This window comes from Falco peregrinus, chromosome 14 (genome assembly GCF_023634155.1).
Source record: "Falco peregrinus isolate bFalPer1 chromosome 14, bFalPer1.pri, whole genome shotgun sequence".
Lineage (NCBI taxonomy): Eukaryota > Metazoa > Chordata > Aves > Falconiformes > Falconidae > Falco > Falco peregrinus.
In genome coordinates, this window is record NC_073734.1 from 3,681,821 (window position 1) to 3,703,723 (window position 21,903).

General features: G+C 51.2%; 2 protein-coding genes across 8 annotated transcripts; both read left to right on the forward strand.

The window, feature by feature from the left end:
* Positions 1-5: 5 nt before the first annotated feature.
* Positions 6-16,719, forward strand: TERF2 (telomeric repeat binding factor 2). 7 transcript variants are annotated; one of them, XM_027783922.2, is made up of 10 exons: positions 7,734-7,906; positions 8,164-8,259; positions 8,821-8,951; positions 9,248-9,334; positions 9,956-10,102; positions 10,475-10,884; positions 11,446-11,832; positions 13,902-13,987; positions 14,687-14,739; positions 15,733-16,719. In XM_027783922.2, exons 1-10 carry the CDS (start codon positions 7,759-7,761, stop codon positions 15,889-15,891), a joined length of 1,704 nt encoding a protein of 567 aa, XP_027639723.1. In that variant the 5' UTR covers positions 7,734-7,758; the 3' UTR covers positions 15,892-16,719. The 7 variants fall into 7 exon arrangements, with proteins under 7 accessions (XP_055674715.1, XP_027639723.1, XP_027639724.1 ...); XM_027783923.2 differs by having other exon boundaries at positions 7,735-7,858; XM_013297732.3 differs by having other exon boundaries at positions 7,737-7,994; positions 11,602-11,832.
* A 781-nt stretch (positions 16,720-17,500) lies between these two features.
* On the forward strand, positions 17,501-21,687 carry TMED6 (transmembrane p24 trafficking protein 6). Its single transcript, XM_005235442.4, has 4 exons — positions 17,501-17,963; positions 20,078-20,204; positions 20,829-20,980; positions 21,160-21,687. The coding sequence occupies exons 1-4, from the start codon at positions 17,769-17,771 to the stop codon at positions 21,382-21,384; spliced, it is 699 nt and encodes a 232-aa protein (XP_005235499.1). The 5' UTR covers positions 17,501-17,768; the 3' UTR covers positions 21,385-21,687.
* Positions 21,688-21,903: the final 216 nt, after the last annotated feature.

Below are 21,903 nucleotides of genomic sequence, written 5' to 3' on the forward strand. Positions count from 1 at the left end.
AACGACGGGCTTGGCCCACAGCAGCCGCCGTAGGGATAGCGGACGCCCCCACCCGCCCCCTGTAGCTAATGGCCCGCGGCGGCTCCCGGCAGATTCCGCCGGCCAATGAGGAGCGAGCAGCACCGGCGGTGGGGCGACGGCAGGTACTGGCTGCAGCCAATGGAAGGGCGCGGTGCGGTGTGTGGACCAATAGGGAGCGGCCAGAGCGACTGGGCGGGAAGGCGCTGAGCGTCGCCTCGCCTCAGGCGGCGCGCTGCGACGCGGCCCCGGTGGCACGGCCCGCCGGCCCCGGCCGCCCTGCCTTGGCCGCCGGAGCTAGGAGCCTGTCAGCAGCCTGCTCGCGCCGGTGCCCGTCCCCCGCCTCTGGTAACCCTACCGTCTGGCTTGTTGGGCGGGTGAGGAGAGTCCGGCATCTCCCGGGAGGCGCCTGCTGCTGTCAGGACCCGCCCGAGCTCGCTTGGCTGCCCGCGGCCGGAGCTGCGGCACTTCTTCCCGCGCCGGGCCGCAGGGCTCCGCCACTGGCTTGCCTCCGGTAGCACACGGCGGGAGGGGCAGGGCGGCATCTGCGAGGCAGCCGCAGGGGTGCGGGGACAGGGGGTCGCAGGTAGCCGCTGTTCTATGAGGAAGGTGTACGGGGTGTCCCCTGGGAGATCTGTAGCGCTCCTTTGGTAGGCTTTGATTCCACTGCCAGTGGGAACAGATTTGTCACTGCTCCTTTTGTTTTCTTTTTGCGTGTGTACAAAATAATGGCCATCTTGCAGATCTTTACATTGAGCCAGTGGAGGTGCCGCAGACCTCGGAGTGCTGCCTTTTTAGCAATTCCTAAAGGAAAGTGTTCACATGCAGATCTGATGCAAGTCAGTAAGTTCTCTCTTCCTTGCCACCCACACTGAACAGGTTCAGGGCCAGAGAGACTGTTTGGAAGCTCAGGAACCAGAGTCATTTGTAAACTTGATGGTTTTCATTTATGATCTTGCATTCATGGCTGTGGAATTTATTTTCTTAGACTTGCAGTGCAGGTGTAATGCTGGACAGTGAACTATTTGTTTTAACAGAACTGCTGAGGAGGCAGAAATGCCCTATGTTGTAAGAAGTGCTAATACTATTAACAACACTGGCTAAAGATTAAAGGTATATGCAAAGAGAATTCAAGCAAGCTAACATTAGTGCCATTTGCTATGGCTGGGATTTTAAAAGGCACTCAAAGTGAAGTAGGTACCTGTACCTGTCTTACCACTAAGCTGGGATCTCTGTGGGAATGAGATTTACCAAATGGTACAGTCTGGGAGATTTATCAGCCCAAAGGTGTTACCCTAACTAACCATGCTGTCTGTCCATATCCATTTCAGTACAAAGACAGGTTAGCTCCCTAAAGACCCCAGGCTGTATATCAAAACAAAATTTCTAGGCCACTGTCTGGTAAGAAAGAAGGGTATCTCTTATTACTAGAGAGAAAGCAATTGCTCCAGTGGTGCCTGCCAATCATAGTCTCCGATTCAGTTACTGTTGTAATGCACAACCTTTGCAAATGGCTGAAGTTCTGGGCTGAGACCTGGCATAGCAGTGGTTCGAAGAATCAGTCGGCAATATGCAGGCAAGCGGAGGTTATCTTTATTCGGCAGCGCTGGGTGCATGGGGGATCGCTCCACCAAAGTCATGCACATCGAGGGGACTTTTCAATCCCCCCTTTATACAAGTTACTCATACCTATTCATTAGTTTTCCAAGAAATTGTTTACATATTCGTTACAATTCTGAGAATTCATTTACATACCTGGTGCCTGCACAATGTCCTCGAGGAGTTGTCTCTACGCAGACTCTATTCCTTAGCGGCCATGTTTAAAGTCTCCATCTTCACCACGTTGCATGTACAACAGGAATCTAAGACGAAATGTCCCTTCTAAAGATAACCAACCCAAGGACTTAGCAGTCTGTACATCCGTCATGTGGCAGTAAGGGTCCCTGGGCATTTCCGACTTTTAACTAAACATAGGTGCGTCATCCTTTAGATAAGTAGCATTTACTATTCAGCAGCATTTTTCATACACTGGCTTATCCTGGCCTTGTTCTGCTGGTTTTGTACAAGGAAACGGGGATCGAGATGCAATCAAAGTAGTAGTAAGGAAATAAAGCCAAAACAAAAAAAAAGTAAAGAGTAAAGGGTGGGGAGAGCAGACATTCAGATCAGTCTAATTTGTGTAGGATTCAAATCCATCTCCTGCTGTCAGTGAGTTCTTTGTCTTAGGAAGTAAGCTATAAATCTGGATACACCACAGCAATGCTATATCTTTATGAACTTTACTGAATGTTTCACGTCCTTTGGTACCCAGTGTGCTGGTGACTTTTCCTCGTTGTTCACACAGTTCTCATAGGTGTAGCAAAGACTGTCTTTCTAAGTGCATTTAACTGCCTTGTGCTTCCCAGCAAGCTTGTAGTCTTTCATCACAATTGTTACTCGTACTCTGCTGGCACAGCAGACTGGGATTTCTGCTTCTCCAAAAGCCTGGTAGGTAGCACAGCACATGGTTGAATGCATTGCCTTTGCAATATTGCTCCAGTGAATTGTAGGTTTTTCTGTGGCCACACTCCATGTTACTTCACAACATTTAGCAAGACAGCTATAAAGCTAGATTATTTTTCTGTCTCTTGGTGCTTCCATTTATGATAACTTATTTTTTTGTAATTGAGGCAATGCATGCACACTTGAAGTCCTCCTTTAAATAACACACTTGTTCCCCACTGTTGTCCAGTGTAGTCTGCAGGGACTTCTTCCAAGCCAAGTGTCAGAACCAGTGCTCTGTCTGTACATGCTTTGGCTGTGCACGCTGTTCTTGAAATCCTTGGCCTCCTTTTCCTCTAGCTCTGTTACAGGCTGGAGGGCACAGACCTCACAGCTTCCTCTTCAGCTATTTCACAGCAATACAGATACTTCAGTAAATGCAAACACCAGTATCTTCTCTTTTTGGGCAAATGCAAATACCAGTATCTTCTCTTTTTGGGCAAGTCCACACATTTACTTAACCAGATATTTGTATATTGTTACAGCCTTAGCCTGTTGTTCTCAAACTTCTTCAGTTACCTAATCAATAGCTCAGTCTCAACATAGCTTAAATATTGAGCTTAATCTTGTTTGGATCCTTTCTGTATATCTTTTATATCTGATTCTGTGTGTAACCCAAGCATCCTGTCTGACATGGAAGCATTTCTGGCTCCTTGCACTGATGTGACACACAGCCTTGCAGTTCCCTTACTGTGTAAGGTTGCTAAGCAGGAAGCTCCCCCCAGCCAGGCTATGTAGCATGAAGTTATCACAGCACTATGAAAACTAGCTGGCTGCAACAAGGCTTTTACCATCCCATACCAGGTTAACTTCAATAAGTAGTTCCCATACCTTGCACCAGCCACTAATCCCCCACAAAGTTTCAAAAGTTCATCTACTGTCCATGCCTTTTCTTCATCCTCTTCAGGCCAGTCCACCCTACTTCTTGCCTCTGCTGCATCCTTCCTTCTCCCAGCTCCTCTTCCAGCCAGCCTCTCCTCATCCAGGCTCCCTGCTTCTCCCAGGGCCTCTCCTTGTCTCCTCTACATCCCGAGTGCTCTCTCTCTCTCATTCCTGCCTTCATTCCTCTATAATTTCTCTACATGAAGTAACATGGGGTTTCATCGTTGTGCACCCCTGTTGCCACCATGCCTTCCTGCCTGACCTTGACAAGTGTAGTCATGTATCATTTCACACAAAGAGCTGCTGTAAAGATCACGCTGCCCTCAGTTCAACGAGGCTACCCATCTCTTGGCACATTTCTGCTGGCCCCATCCCTTGGTTCCATAAAAAAATACGTCTCTTTTTCTAGATCCTTCCCAGCGCATTTCTGCCTGTCTCGATTTCAATATGAAGTACTTAACCTTTGCCTCAAATTGGTTCACAGTAAAGTTTCTGTAACCTACTTGATAATTTTTTTTAGTAAGTGCCTTTGTGCTTTCTCTTCTGCAGCTTTCATGCTTGGAGGGTTTCTCTGTGTTTTTGGCAAAGCAACCTCATCATCCTTCTCAACATTTCCCTTTTCCACTGTTCAGCTGTTGCCTGTTTTTTCTGTAGCTGTCAGCTGCCTTTCTAAGACTACTTGCTGCAGTACCTGTTTTGCATTTGCACGTAATGTAGTGGCATCCTGGTCCACAACCAGGCTTTCTAGGCACATTAGCAATACAAATAATGATTGTGGTAACAAATCAGCTCTACATTTATTTATTGAGCAACAGAATTCAGTTGCTGCTTTTCCTTACCATTATCAAGTCCAAACAGAAGTCAGAAATCTGTCGTGTGTCTGTCTAGAGAGCAAGCTCTTTAGAGCTTCTGTTTGCTGCAGCGCTGCACACGCAGCCAGTGCTCTACAACAGAGAAGAGGAGGGAGGGAGTGGTGACCAGGTGCCCCTCGTGACTTTCCTGTTTTGTTTTCCACTGTAACTCATACAGAAAGACAGACACGAGATTGCAGCAACGTGCAGATCTTGTTCCCTGGAATGTTTTCTTTCATCTCTAATCACTTCATCATAATCCATAAATCAAGTAGTTAAGACTAAAAAGCACAAACACGACTGTAATTTGTGCCTTCCTGCTCAGTGTTTCGTTTGGCATGGGAAGCACCAAACCTTTTCCTGAAAAAAATGATGATGACACTGGGCAAGGATTTGGTGAAACTGGACAGTGAGGCCACTTGCATTCTAGGTCCACTGCCTGTTTTCATAATCCCTGCTTCCTTTTCATGCACTGTAGAAGATTCAGAGAGTAAAACAATGGTTTGCATTTCTGTATTTACTCTGGAAATCCCAATTTCAGGCTTGTTTTCCCATGCTGGGTGCTGCTAACACATAATTGGCCCAGGTAGGCTGTGGGGCTGTGTGGGAAGGAAGCCTTGATTAAGATGCCAAGAGTGTGGCCCCTGTCACATGCCCACTCCTGGCTCCAGCAGCACATAGGGAGATTAGCACTTTCTCAGCTGCCCCGCAGCTCTGCCCTGGTGATTACTGCTTTCTGACATCTGTCAGTGTCACCAACGCTACGGCTCCTTCAGCTGCTGCTGTCCAAACAAACCATCCCAGAAACTGCAGAAGCCTCATGGGTCTTTTCTCACCTGGAGCAGTTCCATCTGACAGGGCAGGAAGTGAATCTACTGAGCAGCGCCCCTAGGAGATCTAAAGGGATGTCACCTTCACTGGGGGGATGCTGGTGGGCACAAGGAGGAGGTGATGGCAGCCCCAGAGGGGCAAAGACAGGAGGCAGAAGCAGGAGGCTGAGGAAGTGGACCTGGTGAGCAACAGCTCTGCCACTTTTCCTGAGCGAAGCCTTGCTTGGAGAAGGCAGGTAGCCCCAAATGGCTTCATCCAGGCATCTCAGAGAGAAAGCCTGCTTTGTTTTGCTTTGTAGAGGACCCCAGGGACTCTCTTTTGTGATCTCTGAGCAAAAATAAATTAAATGGCTCAAAATCCTAAAACCCGTACTGGGCTGGTGGGATCTGCCAAAGTGGCTGGCACATCTAGTTGGAACGGCAGTGTGTATGTATCTTGGGTGTGCAAGTGACTGAACATTTCAGAAAACATGGAGTTTACTAGTCAGGAGAGCAACAGCAGTTCTTGAAAGGCTGTGAGGGCAACCGATCTCTGCTGGGGCTCATCAGCCTCTCCTTGAACCGAGGGGAGAACAGTGAAGTTCAGGAGTCCCAGCCCTGTCACCTGTTCTTGCATCTTGTGACAGAAAAAGAGCAAAACCATTTTGCTCAGGGATATTTCATACGGAAAAGTATTTTAACCAAAGCACGTTGCTCTGCCATCTCCTCTCAGCCCAGGAAACAGCCGCCGGTATCTCTCGCTGCATCCTTCCTAACATGTAAGGGCACTGACTCGCTGGCTGTATGACACGGCTGTACCGTGTCCCGCTCAGACAGTTCCTCTTCTGTGCTTGATTTCCCCAGGGCAGTCACGCTGCCCCGGGTGAGCAGCCACCCTTCTTTCTTGCACAGATTATTTTTATCTCCCTTTGTTTGCCAATAAAAAAATCCCTCCCATTTTTACTGTTTTCCATTTGACACGCTGATTTTTCTCATATGCGTTTCCTTCTCTGGCCAGGGGTGGAGGGGAGTATCCTGGATAACCTAATGTGAGAGGAATTTTCACATGCTTTTCCACCTCAGGTGAGACAGTCTCCAGAATGGTGTCAGTGCCATTCCCTGGGCCAAAGAGATGCCGTGTCTGAGTGAGAGACATCCCAGCATGGCAGAGAACCATGCTGTAATCTGGAGGATCGGCTTGCCAGAGCCCTGCTTGGCCTTTGCCTAAACCAGCTTCCTCAGGGCACCGGTTTGTCTTGGCCCTCGCTCACTGGGATCATTGGGAAGTCCGGGCTTCAGATTTGTTACACAAAGTCTGGGTAACTATGGGAAAATCTCTGCCCCAAAACACTGAAACGGGGACCTCGTTGTCTTGTTGCAGGTTAGGGGAATGGGATTTGCAGATGCCTGGAGTACAAGAAACAGATGTACAGAGTGTATGAAAACATCCAGGCTGCTCAAAAAACTAGAGTAAAGAGCATAGAGTAAAAAAGCCCAACAGATAAAGTAAAAAACAGCAACTCTAATACTTGAAGTGTTCAATCGCATCTATGTGGTGATGCAAGTCCAGGCAGACTGAAAAGAAACACTATGTCTGCGTGGCTGGGTTCGGACAAAAATGGCCTTTATTGTTTGTATACAAACTATTTATACATCTTAGACAGTGCAGGTGTTAGACCCTGATAGGTTTTTGTGTCCTTCTTCTTGCTTGCTATTTGCTGTTGCTGTAGGTGCCCATCTGCTGCGGTTCTAAGTTCCAATTCTTCACACCCTGTTTACATACCTGACAATTTGTGGCTGTCTTAAAGGTACACGGCTAAGTCTTTGAAGTCAACTAACTTGTCTGCAGACCCGCTGCAGACCCCAACACATCTACAAATGCAGGTTGTGCTTAAGCCTTAACCTCACGCCCCATGTTGGGTGTTGGTGCTCCCTCTGAGGCAGCAGCCCGTGGGGCAGTCAGGTGTCTGTTGCGATTTCTGTCAATGTTCCTGTCCCAAAGGTGTCGCAGCATGGCTCGGCGGGGTGGTCCGCGCTTCAGGGCACATCGCAGCTCTGCTCCACCCGAGAGCCCTCAGCACCTGCCCGTGCTGGCAGAGGCAGCACCGGCCATTGGAGGTGATAGCACGAGTGTAACAGGCAGCTCGGGACCTGGTCAGGCGCGAGGTGAAGCACCCCGCTGGGGGTCCCCCACAACGTGCAGGTGGCAGTTTCCCTTCCACTCCATGCTTCCCAGCTGAAACACGGTCATTTTCCTCCAGAAAACACGGTTTCTGCTGGGAGAATGAAACCTGCTGCTGGAAGAGCCTGAAGGGTGGCAGCCGCCTGCGCCCCTTGCTCCCCATTTATCTCTCGGGTGGGCAGAGAATGGCCTCAGGCCCGGTACGACCCGCCGCTCAGCTCCGGCCCCAGCACAGCGGCGCCGTAAGGCAGCGGGGGGGCTGCCGGGGCGCGGGGCGGGCCCAGCCTGCCGGGTGATGCCCGCGCTGGGGGCTCGGACCGGCAGGGCCGGTCCCCGCGAGGCCCCGAGGCCGCAGTGCAACGCCCGCCCGCCAGGGGGCGGCAGCTGGGCCTGGAGGCGGCGCGCTGCACGCTGGGAGCTGCCGCCGCGACGGGGCTGGCGCGGGGCATGCCGGTAGCGGCGGGCGCGGCCTGAAATGTGGCCACTGAGCGCGCTGCTGTCGTCACTTCCGCTGGGGCTTCGCGTCGGTTTCTGGCGGGATGGTGAAGAAGCGGGCACGGTCGGCCTGGCGAGAGGTGATGGCGGCGCGAAGCGGCGTGTCCGAGGAGATGATGAACAGCTGGGTCCTGCAGTTCTACTTCCATCAGGCCATGGCGGCCTACCGCTCGGGGCGGAATGGCGACTTCCGCCAGCTCCGCGACGTCATGCAGGGTGGGCCGCGCGGGCCGGGGACGGCGGGCCGGGGCCGTTGCTGGGGCAGTTGCTGGGGCAGGGGGATAGTCGGGAGGGACAGCGAGACGGCGGCTGGGACGGGCCCGGGACGGTGGGGCCGGCAGCGGGGCCCGGGACGTACCGGCGTAACCTGCCCCTTGTCCCACAGCGCTGCTGCTACGGCCCTTGGACAAGGAGCCCACGGTCATCCAAATGCTACGCGTAATGCAACTGCTGTCACGGATTGAGGAAGGCGAGAACCTCGGTGGGTCCCTAACCCTCCCGGCAAGGGCATGAGGAAACGCCAGTGGTGGCTTGAGGCTTGCAGCCTGCTCCCCCAGCCTCAGCACGCCCTGCCCTGTGGCTGCACGCCTGCAGCTCCTAGGGGCAGGGCTGTGCAGGGCAGAGGTTTGGGCTGAAGTTGTTAGGCTGTAGGAGCTTTTTTTCCCTGAGGGTAAGGGGCCAGAGAGTGTGGCTGTTCATCTCTGCATCATGCTGCCGTGGCCAAGAGTGGTGTGCTGGAACCAACGCTCCAGGGGTGTCCTGCTATCTGAATGTACCAGGCTTGTGGCTTCTGCTCAGCTTCATACCTTCTGAAATGCTTCCCCTGGATTGGTTATTTGTAGTCAAATGTTGCTTCTTGTAGCTTTCCATGCCTGGTGGGGGCAAATCTTGCAGTTTAGGTGGTTGGCACTCAGCCTGCCATTCCTTCTCATCCTTCTCAGTAGCTCTAGAATTTGCAGTCAAACTAAGCAAATAAGTAACTAGCTCACTGTAGGGCATCACTGTGAATGCCTCGCGAACCAACAGCTGTGGTTTCTTGTAGATTGTGCCTTTGATAAGGAGCTGGAGCTCACCCCACTTGAATCGGCAATCGGTGTCCTGGAGCTTGTTCAGAGAGAATTTTCTATCGCTGAGAAGACAATGGAAGATGTTCAGCAAAGAGTGAAGGAAGCTGTAAGAATTTATCTTTTCCAATAAATACTCAGTTCACCTTTTGTCTGAGAGAAAATTTGGGTAAATGACTGTGGGAATTGCCTTGTGTGGAATACTGCTCTTAGTGCCAACTTGGCCTCAAATGCATATCTTCAGTGTATGTGCTTCTTCATCAGTTAGTGTAGAAGCTGTTTCTCCGTATAAGTACTAAGCTGTTACCTGTGCTGTACTTGATTACTGTATGTGCTTTTCCAGAGCTGATCTAGAAAATACGGCAATTCAGTGTCAGCGGTGAAATTGTTGTTTTTCTTCTGTAGGCTGTTATTGTCTGCATCAAAAATGGAGAGTTTGATAAAGCTTCAAAAATTGTCAAGAGGCATATGGGGAAGGAGCCCAAAAGCCAGGTGTGTCCATGCCAGGATGGAAGATGGCTGCTTGAGGACTGTCTTTTGTATCTTATGGTGTATTGGGGAGCGGGGTTGTTTTGAGGTGGTCTGATAGGGGTGTTGGGGTAGGGCTGGTGCATATTGCAAGTGTGAAAGGTTTCCCTGAGAAGAATGTGTTTCAGGGAAACCTGAACAAGAAGAGAGCATAGGGGTGCTGAAATGATAAGAATCCTCCTTGATTGACAGACCCTCAGTGGCATTTCTAAAGTGTGCCAATCATCACTTTGGAGCTCCTTCTATTAACCACATTCCTTCATGTACCTTTGTGGATCTTCCAGGCATCAATATTCATCCTTTGCTTCAAGGCAAACTTGAGATCACATGTAGAGCATGAATTCCTAAGAAGGGCTCGTTCTGAAAGCAGAGGGAGTCCCCGTTCCTGTTTCTATAGACAGTGTAATGTTTTGGGCACTGAAAGCAGAAAGTCAGAACTGCTAAAACAAGGTGGCTTTCACATTGCCTTGGCCTTTTCCCAACCTTATATTGCTATAAATTTGTTGTGCCTGGGAGATATCTAATAGAGAAGAGCTAGATCCTAGCTCCCGTGTACCTATTGAGAGCATCTTACCTCTCCTCTAGAAAAAGAGGGACAAGTTTCTGACTGTCATCCAGGAGAAGAATTTAACTCATCCATTGGTCAGAAACTTCTCTTACAAGAACTTCCAGCAGAGTGTGTTTCAGTTTGTGAAGACCTATGTGGATGATTCGGAGCCACTGCTGCTAACGGTACGTGTCTGCCCTGCTTGCCCTGCCTGGCAATGGCGTGAGGTGCAGATCTGGGGAAAACTGACACTTACTTTGCCATGAGGCAATAAAATACAGTAATTTGCCTTCTATATGCTTTCTGTGCCAATAATGAGTTAAGAGTTTAGGCACCTGTTTAACAGTGGGTTAAATCTAAAATACTTCAAATTCAGCCCACTCATTAAAGGTTTATATAGTCAAACCCATCTTTCAGTCTGTTTTGATTGACATGAACTCTGTAGATGGTGTACTACTGCAAGTAGCAGCTTAAAATGCCTTTGGGAGGGGATATAAAAATGGATGTAGTATGAGGAATCATCTTTATAATAGTTGCATACTTTTTCTTTGTCCCAGATAATGAAAAAGACTTTGAATTCAGAACATGCTGAAGAGCCAAAACGCTCATCAGCGACTCCTGAGTCTGCAAACAAGCCAAAGAACCAGGCGGCAGCTCTGGAGCCCTCAGAAAGGGCAGAGGACCCAGCAGAAGCTCCCAAGCCTGCAGAAACAGCAAAAGACCTGAATGGAGCTCCCAGCTCTGCAGAAAGGGCAGATCACCCTACAGCAGTGCCTGAGCTTATGGAAGAGCCTAGTGACTCTGCAGCAGCTCCTGAGCCTGTGGAAGGAACTACTGACCCAGCAAGAACTCCCGAACGTATAATAGCAGCGGGTGGTATCTTGGAAGATGCTTCAGAGCCTATGGAAGTATCTGAGGCTGCTGCTGGTTCTTTAGAACTTCCAGGAGTGTCCAGGGACTTGGAAAGGTGGGCAGAGGAATCTGGCCCTGTGTTGTGGATAAGTGTGGCAGCAGTTCTCTTCTGAGGGGTAGTTTGCTCTGTCCAGGCAGCTCTTAACTTCCCCAAATGCCAGCCCAAGCAGGTCTGCCCAAGCACACCCCAAAGGCCATTGGTGTAAGACTTCTGTCTAGATAGCAGTAAAAATGTTAAGATGGTTTGTTTGGGGGGTTTTTTCTGAAGATATGTAGTACTCCTCTAAACTAGGGAGAGAGGGCAGTGGCTGCCAGAAGGTTTGCTATTGTGGAGCAGTGTTTGGTACCCATGTAGGTCAGCCCTGAGTCAAAGAGTAGCAGGACATCCAGTGGGCACAAAGCTTGGGCGTGTTCTCTCAAGACCTGCTTCCCTGGTGCACCGCACTGTTCAGAAGAAGGGTAAGGCAAAGGGTTGGGAGTGCCCTCTTGAGTAGATTTTGTTTGCACCCTAGGGTCAGTTGTTGAGGGTCACACAGTAGGGAAAAGACTGATTTCAGTGAAGTGGAGCCACCATGGTGATACCTTTACAACTTGATCAGTTCTGTTTATTTTGTAGGCAGCCCTCTGGAAATGTAACTACATATGGGATTTCTGTTCTGAGAGAAGCTTTCAAGGTCCTGTCAGACTCCCAGGATTCCGATGCACTCTTCACCAAACTGGATGAAACAGACTTTTCTTTCCCCCAGCAACTGTCTCCTTCTGTATCCCACAGAACCAAGAAGCAAAAAGAAAAGGAGAATCAAGATTCTGATATTTCATACCCTCCTGCAATACCCTGTGAGGGCAAACGATTGGTTACCATAAGCAACCTGATCATGGAGCAAGACTCCCAGTACACAGACTTGAGTGAGAGCCCAGACTCTTCACAGGAGTTACCTGTATTTTCTGCTTCCAGATGTGCTCAGAAACCACATGAGCAGCCTGTACCTACTAAGAGACAAAAGTACGAAGCTCACCTCTTGTGGTATATTCTAATCTCATCCAGTCTTTTAACTTGCAGCTGACATCAGTGCGAACAACAAAAAACCTTTCCCTTTAGTTCAAGATGAGTATGTTGACCAACCTTGCCCTGTTGTTGTTAGACTTTACTGTTTGGTTAATGGGGGGGGGAGAAAACGATCCAACTTCCACTGGCAGTGAGTCAGAGGTACTGCAGTTAGTATCGGTAGGTGATTCCAGTGTGTGTATCACAGGTAAGATGTGTTTGTCTGTGCTTTGGTTAGTGAGACTGAAGGTCCACTTCCTGAGACATGTGACACTGGTCTCACGTAAGCTCTTTTGTACGTGAAACATGTTGGTTGGTTAAACTTACAGCTATAGCTAAGAGTCTCGTGAGTATCTCCTGGAGGCTGTAACAAAGCTTACTGCTTAAATGTCTGAGCTGCTTCTCTTTTGCGTAGTGAAATAGCATAGCAACCAGCAAAAATGATGTTTTGGATCCCCAGGAGTGAGACTGGGAGGACTGCAGAGCACTGGATGTCTTCAGAAAGATAAATAAAATACCATTTCCCTTGGTTTCCTGGCTTACGAATGTCAAGAGCATAAAGGTTTGGTTTTGAAGGTGGGCAGTAAAGATCTGTGCTCTGTGTAACTTGGCTTCTCTGGAGAGGGATTGTCTTTCTCTGAAGCACAGGAGAGTGGCTGTAAATCAGGATGTGCTGCTGCAGTGCAGCTGGTTGATGCTAACAGCAATGAAGTCTCTCAGATACTTTGCTGGTCTGTCTTGTTCAGGGGTTAAACTAATTGTCCCTGTTTATGGGGACACTGAGGAGGGATTTTTTACCCCTGCTGTTGTCCACTTCCTAGAGTTGTCTGGAAACTTTAGTTCATAAATTTCCTACTGTTTCAAAGACCTGAGTGGTCACCACTTGGTGTCTTTTGGGTTTGTTTTTTCTGGTAGTACATTGCAGCAGCTGATGTTGCTGTCCCTAGGATATGTCTAGAGTTTTATTTTGAGGGTGCTGGGGAATGTGATGGGGACAGGATGATGTTTTGTGAACTCTTCCAGAGCAGAGTGCTGTGCCTGACTGCCCTGGGAAGGGGCTGGGCAGAGCGAGACTTCCCATCCTGTGTGGTGCCCGCAGCCAGGGTTGGTGCGGGATCAGGAAGAGCCTAGAACAGGGCTGTTGCCATGTGGCTGACTGCTGGCTTGAGCAGTTCTCAAGTTTCAGCCCTGCCACTGTACAAACTGGTTTCTGGTACACCTGAAAAGCCACTTATTGTCTGTGCTGCTTGTGTGGATTTTGTGTGTTGAAGACTTCTAAATGTCAGGACTCGTGGTAGTGGTGGCACTTAGGACATCTGGCTGGAAATCTAATCGTGGACATCTCTGCCAGTAGCTGGTTCTGAAATGTTTCTGTGCAGGAAGGAGGAGCTCAGCAGTGCAGCTTCAAGTAAGAATATAGAACAGTTATTTTCCTGTAGTCATAAATGGCTTCATTCATATTTGATGTGATAGCCATAGGTGAACCTTTTGAAGTTTTTAACAGACTTAATTTCACCTCACAAGTTTGTGCTTGAGGATTGGAAGGAAGGTGTTGGCACTGAGGCACGCGATCTTATGGAGAGGCCTCTCTGGGTTGGTTGACCTTAGTAGTGAGACAGTGAGAATTAAGTGCTTCTTGAAGACTAAAAGCTTGTCCCCTGAGCTGTTGGTGTGTCAGTGTCATACATGAAGGCCTAGGAAGTCCAGCTGTCTCTTGTTTGCTTTCAGGTGCTTAATTGACTAGTGGATACCCAGTCACTTGTTTTTGCAAATGCTGGCTAAGAGATATGATAGTCCACTTTGTTTGAGTATATATTGCATGCCATGCCTTCAGACAGGGGCTCCTGGGGATTCATCCCCTCTCAGAGGGGAGTGGAGGAGATGATGGTGTGTTTATATCTTGCTTTATGGGTGCGTTTCTCCACACTGCATGCTGATCACAGGTTTGCCTGCTGTGCTCCTGCACTTTCTCCCCATAAAACATTCTCTCTAGCCAGTAGCCAAAGTAAATGATTGTCTGCTTTCAGGTCCCTCCATGGAAGGTGGGTCAGCTCATATGTCGAAGAAGTAAAAGACCAGTGGAGTGAGGAGGATGAGCTCTTCCCAAATGCACGTAAGAACAAGAGCTCCTGTTGCTGGGGGTAATTTATAGTAATCCTGGCTTTAGGGTTTATTCATGGGTGTCTTGCTACCTTCTGTGTGACTGTGTTTTAGAAACCAGAAATTTTAAAAGCCCAAGAAAATAGGTAGCTGTCCAGCCTCAAGGTATTTCTTTGTACCTTGGACCTGAAATGCATACCAAAAACTCCTGTTCAGGTTTCAGACTAATCATGCTTAGCTTACAGAACGTAAATATTGGAAATACAGCTCTTTCTCTGTTCCTACTTCAGTGCCATGAAAAAAAGGCTAAGTTTACCTTTTCAGCCAGATCAGTTGTCTGGTCCGCTTTGCAGCTAGATGTGTAGCTTAGCTGGTGAAAAGGAGTGGACAATGGATGTCTAATTCCAGCCTCAACATACAGTGTAGCCACATCCTGGATGGATGCCACTGTTCTTGATGTATTGGCTAGTTTAAAACAAAAATCTTATTAAAAGCTTTCACATAAAGCAGTTGGGGGTTGAAACGAAAGGGCTGTGCACGCTATAGCTGCAGAAAAGGGAGGGATAAAGGAATTTGAGTTTATTGTCTGTCAGTGGGTGCTCACACTGTAGGCTGACTGCATAGCTTGGCAGCTAAGCCCAGGGGAGTCTCCCGAGGAGGTCTGTACCTCCCAAGTTACGGCCAGGTGTAATTCTCTTGCCTTGCTTTTCAGCATCATACAGGACAAACAGCCGCAAGACTTCAGTCTCTGGTTCCAAGAAGCAGGTAATGTGGAGCCCTTAAGTCCTTTCAGTAAGGCCTGAAATGAGGACATGTCAGTATGGAAGACCAAACTATTGGACTATTTGAAATACATTGGTGAAGGTTGCTGCTCAGACCTCTTTCTCAGCAGCCTCTGGTTCCCGGCAGTTGGGTGAGCTGCTGCTGTGCTTCAAATGAAGCACTGGAGGATGGGTTGCAAAGTGTTCCCTGAGGCTGGTGCTTGCAATACCCAGGCTTGATCCAAGTTGTGCAGGTCTTTGCATTCACAGAGCTGGCTGGAGTTTCTGCTAAAACAGCCTGGTTTGGTAGCTGGCTAAAGCTGTGTGCCTCCTGCATGCCCGTGAAGTTCCTTTTCCTTGATGCACGGGGTTCAGAGCTAGGTTTGCAGAGTTCCCTGCATGCTGGCAAGGTTCAGCTTCTTGTTTGGGTGAGGGACACGTGTATGGCAGCTGTTACCTGGGAACAGGGCCCAAGATTGGTGCTACTAGGAAATCTTTCACCCTTGCTTGTAGGAGGATAGCTGCTGTGCACCATGTAGCACTTCATTCCAAGTAGCTGTTTCAATCATTTTTGCCTCCAGTACAAAAATTCAGGGGACCTGCAGACCTGAACTTGCAGATTATGGCTGGGATTTTTTTAACCCTCTAGTTGTATGCTGTTGGGCAGGGTGCAGGCAGTGAGTGCTTTGTATCTCTAATGCTTGTGGTCACATCAAAAGGTAATTCCTCTTTTATCTCATCCCTGTTGTGCTTTGGGAAGCAGAACTCCTGAACTTCTGCTGAGCACTTCGTTTACTTGTAACAGTTCCAAGAGCACATCTGCACTGCAGGGGTGGAGCGTTGTGTGTGCTACTGACATCTCTGCCTTTCCTCCCTGTTACTAGCAGAAATGATGAAGGGAAGCTGACATGCTAGGAAGGAGTCCTCTGCCAAATGCAACTCCTCCCTGAAACTGCACTCTCTACTCACAGAATGCTGCTTTTGTGCTCTTTTCTAGTCATGGACAGTACAAGAGAGCGAGTGGATCAAAGAGGGCGTGAAGAACTTTGGAGAAGGGAGATGGAAGGCCATTTGCCAGCAATATCCCTTCCAGAACCGCACTGCAGTGATGATTAAGGATCGCTGGCGGACCATGAAAAAGCTGGGAATCCTCTAAAGTTGGGAGCCACAGGACCTCCAGTACAAAAAACTTACCTTTTGAAAGGTGGACCAGAGCGATAGTAGTAGGAGGCCGCTGTGCTTGACCCTGATATGTATTGGGTCCAGTGTGAGCCCCTCTGCCTTGTGGTACCTGAGACTGCTGGAGCAGAGGGAAACAATGTCTGACAGGAATCCAGAGTCCTGTGTCTCGTTGTAGCTGCAAAGTTTCTCTGCAGTTGGCACAAGCTGTGCTACCTGATGGCACTTGTTTGGAAACTGTCTGGATTGGGACTTCCCTCTCTACCTGACAACTGCAGCCTTTGCAGAACAAATCCCAGCCTGATGGGCTGCTGAAATCACAGTTTTCTCAGCTCGGATGCTGTCAAGTAGCAGGACAATATCATTGGTGGCTGTTCTTGTGTTTTAATTGTCTAAACTTGGACTTGTTTCATACATTTGCATTCTGTACCCTGTGGGAGAGAGGCAGCACGTTGTCCCAGAGCTTCTAGGGTGATCTGCTCAGACTTTTATTTTTTGCCCATATTTCTTTCTGCCTTGTAAATTACTACTCTGCAAGCCAGAATTTCTCCCTCCCAGTTTTGAGGTTTTAAAAGCATTAACTTTTGGTTTGGTACTTAAATGTTGGTTGTTCCAGTCCCTTACTGATTTCAGTTATGTCTTACTTGTGCTTCTTCCTGGTAACATCCTCCTCCTGGGTGCAATCCCTGCAAGTGTATTGAGTTCCCAGGGTGCTGCCTGTTTCCTGCCTTCAGGTGCCAAAAGCTAACTCTTGTGTCCAAGCAGTCTTCTATAAAATAAAGCTTTTTTGTTCTTTGCTATCAAAGTTGCCATAAATGTGAACATGTATCTCACAGGCAGAAATGCAGCAGTTTGGGGTGCTGCCTGTGAGCTGCCCTGCCAGGGCACGCGCTACCCCTTGGACTGCTCAGTGGCTGGCGTGGGGGGTTGTGTCGGCAGCTGTTTGTTTGGGGTGGAACAGCAATGCCCTGAAGGTGTGAGGTGCTGCTGCATTAGAGTAGACATGAAGCGGAAGCTTCTGGACTAGATTCTTGTTGAAGTCAAAGGGCCGGGGAGCTCTGAGGGTATTTGCTAAATGCAGCATGCCTTGGCTGTGTTCCTGCAGAGCCAGGGCTGGGGAGAAGTCTGTGGAAACACCTGCTTTCCCTTCTGTCCTTCAGCAGCAGCTGCTGGAGCGAGCTTCCCTTGTCACCTGGCTCTGGCCTCTGCCTTTCCCTCCCCCTCTGCTTGTAAAACCGTTTCCCTGTAGGGTGAGAGCAGCCCCAGGTAGCCAGGAGCACCTTGCAGTTCTGTGGCTTCTTGGTGTGAGCTGCAAATTGGACCAGTAACTCCCAGTGCAAGGCAATGCCCATTGGTTGTGGCCGTTTGGAAGATGTGTTCATGCTGCATGGGGCTGAGCCCGTTCTCTGCAGCAGGCTCTTGCCCTCAGCTGTGCAGGGAGGGTGGCACAGCCCAAGGCAAGGCTGTGGGCAGCGATGCGTGGGGCTCTGTATTTTTTGGAGAAACATGCCTTTTGTGGTTAGTTTGCTCATTAGTGAGACACAGGCTGGCAGAGCTGGTCGGTGAGGGAAGCAGGGACCGGCTCCATGCGGCCAGTGACCACGGGGCTTCTTCACAGCAGCCTCAGCCCCCACAGAAGGGTTCAGCTGGTGAGCTCCAACATGGACCGGCCGGAGCAGCTCCCACTCTGTGCCGAGATCACCTTGAGGAGCAGAGCCTGTGCCATGCTCTCCCAACACCAGCCCCAGCACTGCCAAGTGCCACTGTGGGGCAGTTAATGATTACCACTGCCACCTCGGGTCCCTGCTCCTGCCCTGCCCTGGCAGGAGGGAGCGCTGGAGGCTGGGAAGCAGGATGCTGCTGCTGCTGGTCCTGGCACTGCTGGGACCCGCCAGCTGCCCCAGGACTGAGCCCCTGAGTGGGTCCAGCCAGGAGCCCCTCTTCCACGGGGCAGATCGGTACGATTTTGCCATTGTCATCCCTGCCGGCACTGTGGAGTGCTTCTGGCAGTTTGCACACCAGAGCGGCAGTTTCTTCTTCAGCTACGAGGTGAGTGTTGTGGGACGCGCCATGGGGAGCTGGTGGTGTGGTGCAGCGGCCGATGGGGTTGGGGACTGGCCGTGCTGGATCAGTCTAGTGTGGTGGCTCTGCAGCTGGTCCCAGCTGCCCCCTCCGGGGGTGCAGCCTGCCCGGCGGTGGGCAATGCTGCGTTGCCTTAGTCCCGTGTGGTGGGCTGGCCCTGGCTGAGCGCCGGGTGCCCACCCAGCCGCTCTGTCACTGCCCGCCTCAGCCAGGCAGGGGGGAGAAAACATAACAAAAGGCTCGTGGGTCGAGATCAGGACGGGGGGGGTCACTCGGCGCTTACTGTCACAGGGAAAACAGACTTGACTTGGGGAAAAATAGTTCAATTTAGTAAGCAGAAAACCGCTTTTCCCCCACCCCTCCCTTCTTCCCGGGCTTAACTTAATTCCCGATTTAATTTCCCAAGCGGGCAGGGGACGGGGAATGGGGGTTATGGTCAGTCCATCACACGTTGTTTCTGCTGCACCTTCCTCCCCACACTCTTGCCCTGCTCCACCATGGGGGAGACAGTTCTCTATGAACTTCTCCACTGTGGGTCCCTCCCACGGGCTGCAGCCCCCCAGGCACAGCTGGCCCCAGCACAGGTCCCCATGGGGTCCCCAGCTGTGCCAGCAGCTTGCCCCAGCCTGGGCTCCTCTCCCCATGAGGCCACAGGCCCTGCCAGGAGCTGCCCCAGTGCGGGCTGCCCACGGGTCACAGCCCCCGCCAGGCATCCCCCTGCCCCTGCGTGGGGCCCTTCCCGGGCTGCAGGTGGGGATCTGCTCCCCCGTGGGCTCCGTGGGCTGGGGGCACAGCCTGCCTCGCCGGGGCCTTCCCACGGGCTGCTTGGGTGCTGTGGTGCCTGGAGCCCCCCCTGCCTCCTCCTGCACTGACACTGGGGGGCTGCAGGGCAGCTGCTCTCACATAGTCTCTCCCTTCTCTCTTGCTGGCACAGGTATTTTTTTTCCCCCTTTGTAATATGCTATCCCTGAGGCGCTACCACCATCACCGATTAACTCGGCCTTGGCCAGCAGCAGGTCCGTCTCAGAGCCAGCTGGCACTGGCTCCATCGGGTGTGGGGGCAGCTTCTAGCAGCTTCTCACAGAAGCCACCCCTGTAGCCCCCCCGCACCAAACCCTCACCACGCAAACCCACTACTCCCTGTGACCAGGCCTATGTGTGGAAGGAGTACCCATGGGATGAAGCCCACGTGCCCGGCTGAACTCCAGACCCTCTGCCCCCAGGGCAGAGATGGTTTGCCTTGCGTGGGGAAAGTCCTTGGTCAAGACAGGGAATGGTTGCAGTCACTTGGATGCTTCATCTCAAGGACTGTGCCTTTTTAGGCAATTTCCATCATCAATCCCATGTATTTTTTTAAATACCTGTTTTACAACCACAAAGCAGCAGTGAGAGCTCCCAGGAGACACAGTGCTGAGCAGGCAGGGCTTGCTCACAGGCTGCTGCAGGGTGTCCCGGCACTGCGGGAGCTCTGCCCACCGCCAGGCTGGCTGGAGCCCATTGCACAGCCCTTGGCTCTCCTCCGAGCCACAGCTGGAAGGCACGCTGAAGGACTCGGGCACAGCCCTTTCTGCTTGTCCCCACGCTCCGGCCCCTTCCCGCACGGGAAACTGCAGCCCTTTTATCTCCTGTTTACACTAGGCTGGTTGAAGGAGTGAGGCACGGCCGTGCCTGGTGCTGGCAGCTTCCCCCGGCTCTGTGGGAACACGGCATGGTCCTGGGGCTCGGCACTGCTCCATCTCCCACACTCCAGCAGCCAGCAGCAATGGCAGCAGCACCTGAGCCAGGCGGCAGAGAGCCAGGGTGGGCACATAGGGTGGGAGACGTGGCGTCTGAGCGGGTGTTGGGAACTGTGGGGTTCGTTTCCCAGGGCTGCAGATTGTGGGTTTTTTCTTTTCCATGTAGCCGGCAGCTCACTGGAGGCTGTTCCTGGCCTCAGCTCACGGGAGCAAAGGGGGCAGCTCCCCATGGACCCCAAACCAACCCTCAGTACGGGCAGGTCCTGCCCCGTGCGGGAAGGCTTCCCTGTTTCCTGGGTGCAGAGTCAGGCTGACAAATTCCCCTCGGGTGTTTCCTGCCTCCAGGTCCAGCGGGCGACGGGGATTGCCAACAACAGGAATGTCCTGGCCACCGCGAGCGACCCCAACGGCTTCCGGCTTGGTGCTTCCCAGGACGTCCGAGGACAGATCAACTTCCTCACCAAGGAGACAGGTCCCTGCCCAGCCCGCCTGCCAGCTGCCTGCAGGCAGGAGCAGCAGCTCCAAGCCTGCCCAGGCCAGCAGGGTGGTCATGAAACCAAAGGATTAACAGTTCCTCCTCCTCCCAGGCAGAGGCCTTCATGGTTTTGAAACACTCACAGGTTTGGCAAAGAGGAAAAAATTGCGACAGGGACGTATAGATTTTGAAATGCATGCTCTTGTCTAGCTCCAGACGTCATCTGCAATAAGGCAGTGTGTACATCTTCAACATGAGCCTGCTTGGATGGCCAAACCAAACTGTTAAGAGATTAATTTTTTAAGATGATTCTTGGTTTACATGCTGACTATAGACAAGGCTTTTTATAATGTAAACACCGGATTACACAGTTCTGTTCCCCTTGGGGTGAGGACACAACGAAAAGGTACATGTGAGAGAAGTTAGTCAGATACTTAACGTAATGCTGGAAGAGGAGCTGTCTGTATTTTGTGCCCCTGGGCTGCCAGTGCTTCCCAGAGCGTTGATCGATCTGATCACGCCTCCTTCCCTAACAGGGAGGATGAGGGTCGAGCTGGGGATGGGTCTGCCTGCCAGTGGCTCTTCTGCTCAGGGAACAATAATCCCTGTTTCTCTCTGCAGGTTTCTACCAGCTGTGCCTGGACAACCAGCAGAACCACTTTGGCTTTGTACAGGTATATCTCAACTTTGGTGTCTACTACGAAGACTTCAATGTGGAAAACAAGCAGCTGGAAGAGAAGAAAGAGCTGAATGACACCCTGGAGGCAATCGGGGTGAGTGTCAAGGTGACCACAGGGTGCTTGAACACAACAGGGATGGGCACGTCCTCCCAAGGGAACTGAGTGTTGCAGGTTAATTGAATGCTGAGCCCCACGGGCAGCTCCCAGAGCAGCTCTGCCAGCCCCAGGCTCTGCCACAACCCCGCTGCTGAGCGCCCACCCCTCACCCACAGGTCAGCATCCGGAAGCTGCAGGTCCACATCTTCCACATGTGGCGGTTCTACAACTTTGCCCGGATGCGGAAAGCAGCCGACTCCTTCCTCCTGGAGTCCAACTACAACTACGTCAACTGGTGGTCGATGGCTCAGAGCTGTGTCATTGTCCTCTCTGGGGTGCTGCAGCTCTACTTTTTGAAGCGCCTCTTCAACGTGCAAACCTCCAGCAGGCAGAAGTGCTAGCAGTGCCCAGAACTGCGGGCAGGAACCCTGCCTACAGTGCCTGGTAACTGAGCAGCTGCTCTGCCCCTTCACAGAGCAGGAGGGAAGCTGGATCCTGCTTCGAGGAGGAGAGCTCCCCCGGCTCCTGCCTCCGGCTCTAGCTGAAATCACCCCGACCGAAGAAAAGCGCAATGCAATTGCCTGAGCTTTGCATGCTGGGTTGGTTTGTTACATCCCTACCTGTTGTTGTAATGTTGCAACGTGCCTTTTCTACCAGATACCCAATAAAGGAACCCCTGGCACATGCTCTGGGGACCAATGGCAGCCTGCTGCCTGCCGCTCATCCTCTGCAAGCCCAGGCAAAGTAGGTCCTTCCTTGCAAGCAGCTGCCTGCCCCATCCCTCCCTCCCTGAGCTCAGCTGTCAGCCTCTGACAGCCCGGCCCCGGACTGCGAGCTTCCCCCCCAGTCTCGTCTGCCAAACCAAATGTGGTGCTTCTCCCCTCTGGATTCACACCGCAGCGTATCGCACTGCCCCAGCA

Excerpts from the sequence above, each read along its gene's own strand:
- TERF2 (XM_013297731.3), top strand. The coding sequence starts at position 7,823 with ATGGTGAAGAAGCGGGCACGGTCGGCCTGGCGAGAGGTGATGGCGGCG. Across the intron at positions 9,335-9,955 it reads GGAAGGAGCCCAAAAGCCAG|AAAAAGAGGGACAAGTTTCT; the intron begins GTGTGTCCATGC and ends CCTCTCCTCTAG. Across the intron at positions 13,988-14,686 it reads TGAGCTCTTCCCAAATGCAC|CATCATACAGGACAAACAGC; the intron begins GTAAGAACAAGA and ends CTTGCTTTTCAG.
- TMED6 (XM_005235442.4), top strand. The coding sequence starts at position 17,769 with ATGCTGCTGCTGCTGGTCCTGGCACTGCTGGGACCCGCCAGCTGCCCC. Across the intron at positions 20,205-20,828 it reads CTTCCTCACCAAGGAGACAG|GTTTCTACCAGCTGTGCCTG; the intron begins GTCCCTGCCCAG and ends TTCTCTCTGCAG. Across the intron at positions 20,981-21,159 it reads ACACCCTGGAGGCAATCGGG|GTCAGCATCCGGAAGCTGCA; the intron begins GTGAGTGTCAAG and ends CCTCACCCACAG.